This window comes from Euphorbia lathyris, chromosome 3, assembly GCF_963576675.1.
Source record: "Euphorbia lathyris chromosome 3, ddEupLath1.1, whole genome shotgun sequence".
Classification (NCBI taxonomy): Eukaryota; Viridiplantae; Streptophyta; class Magnoliopsida; order Malpighiales; family Euphorbiaceae; genus Euphorbia; species Euphorbia lathyris.
Window position 1 is genome coordinate 79,280,399 of NC_088912.1, and position 4,958 is coordinate 79,285,356.

Below are 4,958 nucleotides of genomic sequence, written 5' to 3' on the forward strand. Positions count from 1 at the left end.
GAAACTGAACCGAACCAAAGTTTTTCAGTTTTATAATCTTTAATATATTTCTATCATTTGGTTGGTAACCGAACTAAACCGGAATTGATTGGTTTCACAATATTCAATTATTAATTCTTTTTGGTTCGATTCATTTAGTAACCGAATTATACTAAGCAAAAGTGTAACTAAATCAACTCAAAACAAGGAGATTTTAATTAATTTGCTTGGGGTTTGGTGGGATTGTCATTTGTTTGCTAATAAAGGTTAAAACTTTGCTAATTACTAGTACTAGGAGTAATAGTGACACTTTCTCTCACTAGTCTTTTTCTGTTTGAATTTATCTCTCTAGGGAGGCTCTAATAAAGGGGGATGTTCCCTCTTGTAATACATTTGGCAGTAGTTTTAGGGAGAGAGAGAAGAAAAAGAAAGTATCTTGGTTTAAGGAGGTCAGCAAACAGCACGCTTTTGCTTCCACAGCTAAACAACCCAACGTTTATTTAGAGGTCTCCCTTCTCTTTCTCTTGCGTGCACTTTCATCTTTTATATCTCTCTGTTATTTCACTTCTCCATTTATTTGCTTTTCTTTTCTCTCTCAAAGTGTCTCCTCCTAATCCCTATTGCCAAAAGCAAAGTGAACCCACTTAAGCGTGCTAAGAAAACAATATAAAACTACTTATCTTTTGCCCTTCTCAGTGCCTACAACACCTTCTTCCTTATCTTTCTCCTTGTGGGGTTGGTGTAATTATTTTCTCCCCTCACTCTCTGCTGGGTTTAAGGAATTTTTAGTCTCTCTCTGTCCCCTTTATAAAATTACTCCTCCTCCCTCTTTCTATGTTCAACATCTTAAGCTTTTTAAACTCTACTTGAGGATGCCAGCAGTGAATTAAAGGATTCCCATCTCATAAAGGTATGTCTATGATCATTTCCCCCAATTTTTGACGTGAGAAACCCTGTAAAGTTCTGACCTTTGGTTGTTTTTTCAATACCCAGATAAAATTTGGTTGTTCTGGTTTGGTTTCTTGCATGGAGGGAAGTTCAAAATCTCCGGAGGTGTGTCCTCAGTTGTTGGATTTGATACCGAGGGAAAGAGAGTTTGTAGCTAAAAGAGGCGAGGAAAGTGAAAAAACGACGTCGGATGAGAAGAAGCTAGAACTAAGGCTTGGACTGCCAGGGCATGAATCAAATAATGGAGATGAGTCTCATCTAATTACTACTCTACAGTACTTCCATTGGTATAATCAACAACAAGGAAAAGGTACAGTTAGTAGTCCATTTCTTAAGTTTAAAACAAACAATATAGCAACAACATCACAACAGACCCTACCTGTTATAGCAAAGGAATCATCCTCCCCCTGTTGCACTAAAGTGGTAGTAGACCTGCACCAGCCTGCAGAAAAGAAGGTGTTTTCACCGCCTACAGCTGTGCCCAACACCTCTCAGAAAAGGTACTTTTTTTTTTAATTTTAATTTTTCTATCTTTTTGACAGAGGATATTCACTCACATGTTCACCTTGTTAGATGGTGTCTGTGCTTGTGTTGTGTGGTCCATCATTATAATGTTGTTTGTTTCTCTGTTGTAATGTGTTTTCCCCTTTGGTGTTAATTCTTATTTTTGTGCTTTTGGTCCCTCTTCTCTCTTTTCTATGTCATCTTAATCCTTGGGGAGGGAGAGAATATTGGAGGGAAAGTGTTAATTTCATTCACACACCCTTGAAATTCTCACTCCCCCATTCTTATTTACTATCATCAAATACACCCTTTTCTTGTTTTGATTTTTTGTGTGTGACTTTTAGCTAGAATTTGTCCCTTGTCTCCTTCACCCCTCTTGCATTGTACTTGGCATATTTTAAGATATATTTATTCCTTTTCTTGACTTGTGAGCCCTTGTATTTTTCCTTCCTGATTCTTGCTACATGAAACTTATTTTGTCAAAAATATGTTATCGTGCTGGCTTATCATGTTATAATCGTGTTATGTATTATAATTTATTCTCGGACTTTAATATTACCTTAATTTCGGTCTTAACTATGAATTTGAGCTTTTAATTCAATTGATTTCTTGACAGATTCACAGTAATTTCATGTGATTATATATAATAAATTTGTGTCAAATAGATCGTGTTAAATGGATTGTTTTCGTGTTATCGTGTTAAATGAATTTCTAGCTTCTATTAAAGGCAAGTTCAAGCATAATTTAGTGTGATTTGATTTGTTTGGAAGCAGGACAGCGCCTGGTCCAGTAGTGGGATGGCCTCCAATTAGATCGTTCAGGAAAAATCTAGCAAGCAGCAGCTCATCAAAGTCAGCTATTGACTCACAAAATGAAAGTCCAAAGAAGAAAGTTGCTAGTGAAACAGCGGTTGAAACCACATGCAAGAGAGGGATGTTTGTGAAGATTAATATGGATGGTGTTCCTATTGGAAGGAAAGTGGATCTTAAAGCTTATGATAGCTATGAGAAACTTTCTTCTGCTGTTGATGAACTCTTTAGAGACCTCCTTGCAGGTTTTTACCTTTCCTTTTTACCCTCTATATGTTTTTTTTTTTTAATCTTAATGCATCATTATTTTAGTGGCTTCCTGATAAATAGTGTTGATTTGATATTCTTGTCATTTAGTAACTTTGTTTGGATTCACAAAGGTAATTCCCACTTTATGTTATCCATATAACCAAGGATATGTTCTCAATCTATTCAAATTGATGCCTATACTATTCTTTTTTCTAATATCCCCTTGTAGTTAGTTTATATCATGTAAATAACTTCCTTTCCCATTATTCGATGTGAGATTTAATTCATTTCTGTCTCATCCTTATCCTTTAAGAACGCCACTCTCTTAGGATCAACCGTCTTTTTTCCATACCAATTAAAATTGATTTGAGAGAGAGCGGTCACATAAAGGGTACCCGATGAGTCTAAACGTTAACATATTCAACATACCATGAAAGAGGGGGAAACAAATTATGTTATCCCAATTTTTATCCCCTTACCCTTCTTTTATTCAATTTATAACATGTGACATAGTTATTTTTCTATGTTGCACGGAAACTCTTCTTCAGTAGCGTTTATATGATCATAATATTATGTGTTGATTTGAGTGGTTGTTGGTAATAAAATTTGGGTGTATTATGTGTAGTAGCTCAAAGAGATATGACAAGTGGAGGAATAATGAGGAAGGAAGAGGAAGAAGGGAAAGCAATAACAGGAGTACTAGATGGAAGTGGAGAATATACTCTTGTTTATGAAGATAATGAAGGAGACAGGATGCTTGTTGGGGATGTCCCTTGGCAGTAACTATCTTTATCACTCTCATTATTATTATTCTATCCCCATTTTTATATTCCATTCCATTAGTAATGCTTCCTCATTATTAATTAATCAGATGCTTATGTGTGTCGTTTTGTACTGTATTAGAATCTTAATCACGTCATTCAAACTTTGATTAGAGTACAAAACAATACTATTAATTAACAAGTTTTCTTAATTGCTACTTGTAGCATGTTCGTGTCAACTGTGAAGAGGCTTCGTGTGTTGAAGAGTTCTGAAGTTTCTGCATTGACCTGTGAGTTTTTGTTTTTGTTTAATGAATTCATTAATTAATGTTTAACTAACTAAGTGTCAATTTGCTAATTGTATTATAATTGTTAAATTGTTTCAGTTGGAAATAATAACAAGAATGACAAGTGTTGCTGATGAAGATGAATTTTGCTGTGAAGATTGATGATGCTGATTTGAAGATTGATTGAAAGAGAGGAATTTATGATTATGTTGGTATTATTTTCTAGTTTGGTTTTGTATGAAAACTGAATAGTAGTATAGTATATATGGTTTTCACCCCTCAATTAACCATTATCCTTTAATGCAATGTGCAACAGTGATTAATAACTGTGTTTTTGAGATTATTATTGTAAAGGTGTTTAATTTTGGAATGTTGACAACCAAACCTGCAATGTGCTGTTGGATGACATTATTAATCGAGTTCAATTTTGGTGGAAGACGGTTTTGATCATTGAGTTAAATTTTCCAGTTTTACCTCACTGTGAAATTTAAAATCGTATTTTATTTTATGTCTCTGAATCTGCGATGTAAGCTTGGTAGATTGAATAGATAAAATCAACAAACTGTTGGAGAATGGTCAATGTATGCTGTCTTTTTCCGATACTTAAGTCAGTGAAGTAAGAACGATTGTGTTCTTTGTGCTTCTTTTATATTGACTATTTACAAGGATGAGTAAATGGTACCTTATAGCTTGGGTAGGTCTGCATGTGTCGGTGCTTGATTAACCCACATATTCATACACTTTTATGTTTGTCTCTGCTTTTTATAAGTTACGACGTATTGTAGGGATTTGAAGCGTATGTTTTAAATCAGCTCATGCGGTTAAAACATGTGTCTCTTACTGTTATGCTTTTCTCCCCAGGCTTTTTAGTGGTCCACGTGCCTGGCTGCTTTAGCTCCTTTAGCTGGTGTGATATCACATGTATTCTCTTTTAGAGTTCTTTATGTGAAGCTCTTCAGGGTTTCGTTTTTTGGACGTCCACTTTCTGCCACCTGAAACTGCTTTCTTTTTTCCAAGGAGCTTTCCACCTCTTGTCATTTCGGTAGAAGTAATTATTACATATTTACCATCTTTCGAGAATACCGCAGGGATATGTTATAATTATTAACCTGTGGTCTCTTAACTTTCCCTCAGTTTGCGCCTATAAACTGTTGAAGATCTCCTCTACTTTTTCTTAAGTTGTCTCCTGTTGTCTGCCGCTCTAAATTCTTGCAGTTCTTTCTCTCCATTTTTTTTTGGTAGGAAAGGAAAGGAAAAAAAAACAAAAAACAAAACAACTCAACCCGGGATCAGCCTAGGAAAACTGACCCCCACCACATCCTCCAAGATCAAAGAAGAAATGAAGCCCGGTGGAGAAGAAAAGGTAGAAAGACCCAACAAACCAGAGTGCCCTTCCATTGCAAGACGGTCCACGACGCGGT

At 35.5% G+C, this 4,958-nt stretch overlaps 1 protein-coding gene across 3 annotated transcripts; it reads left to right on the forward strand.

Annotated features, from left to right (window-relative positions):
- Window positions 1-383: 383 nt before the first annotated feature.
- Window positions 384-3,973, forward strand: LOC136223475 (auxin-responsive protein IAA26-like). Of its 3 annotated transcripts, XM_066011500.1 has the most exons (7): window positions 385-889; window positions 973-1,237; window positions 1,316-1,427; window positions 2,205-2,485; window positions 3,115-3,268; window positions 3,476-3,540; window positions 3,637-3,973. In XM_066011500.1, exons 2-7 carry the CDS (start codon window positions 1,006-1,008, stop codon window positions 3,669-3,671), a joined length of 879 nt encoding a protein of 292 aa, XP_065867572.1. In that variant the 5' UTR covers window positions 385-889; window positions 973-1,005; the 3' UTR covers window positions 3,672-3,973. The 3 variants fall into 3 exon arrangements, with proteins under 3 accessions (XP_065867570.1, XP_065867572.1, XP_065867571.1); XM_066011498.1 differs by having other exon boundaries at window positions 384-889; window positions 973-1,427; XM_066011499.1 differs by having other exon boundaries at window positions 973-1,427; window positions 3,118-3,268.
- The last annotated feature ends 985 nt before the right edge of the window (window positions 3,974-4,958 follow it).

Bases quoted from the DNA above. Each gene is read 5' to 3' on its own strand.
- LOC136223475 (XM_066011498.1), top strand. From the start codon at position 1,006: ATGGAGGGAAGTTCAAAATCTCCGGAGGTGTGTCCTCAGTTGTTGGAT. The intron at 2,486-3,114 runs GTTTTTACCTTT...TATTATGTGTAG, and splicing joins CTTTAGAGACCTCCTTGCAG to TAGCTCAAAGAGATATGACA. The intron at 3,269-3,475 runs GTAACTATCTTT...TGCTACTTGTAG, and splicing joins GTTGGGGATGTCCCTTGGCA to CATGTTCGTGTCAACTGTGA.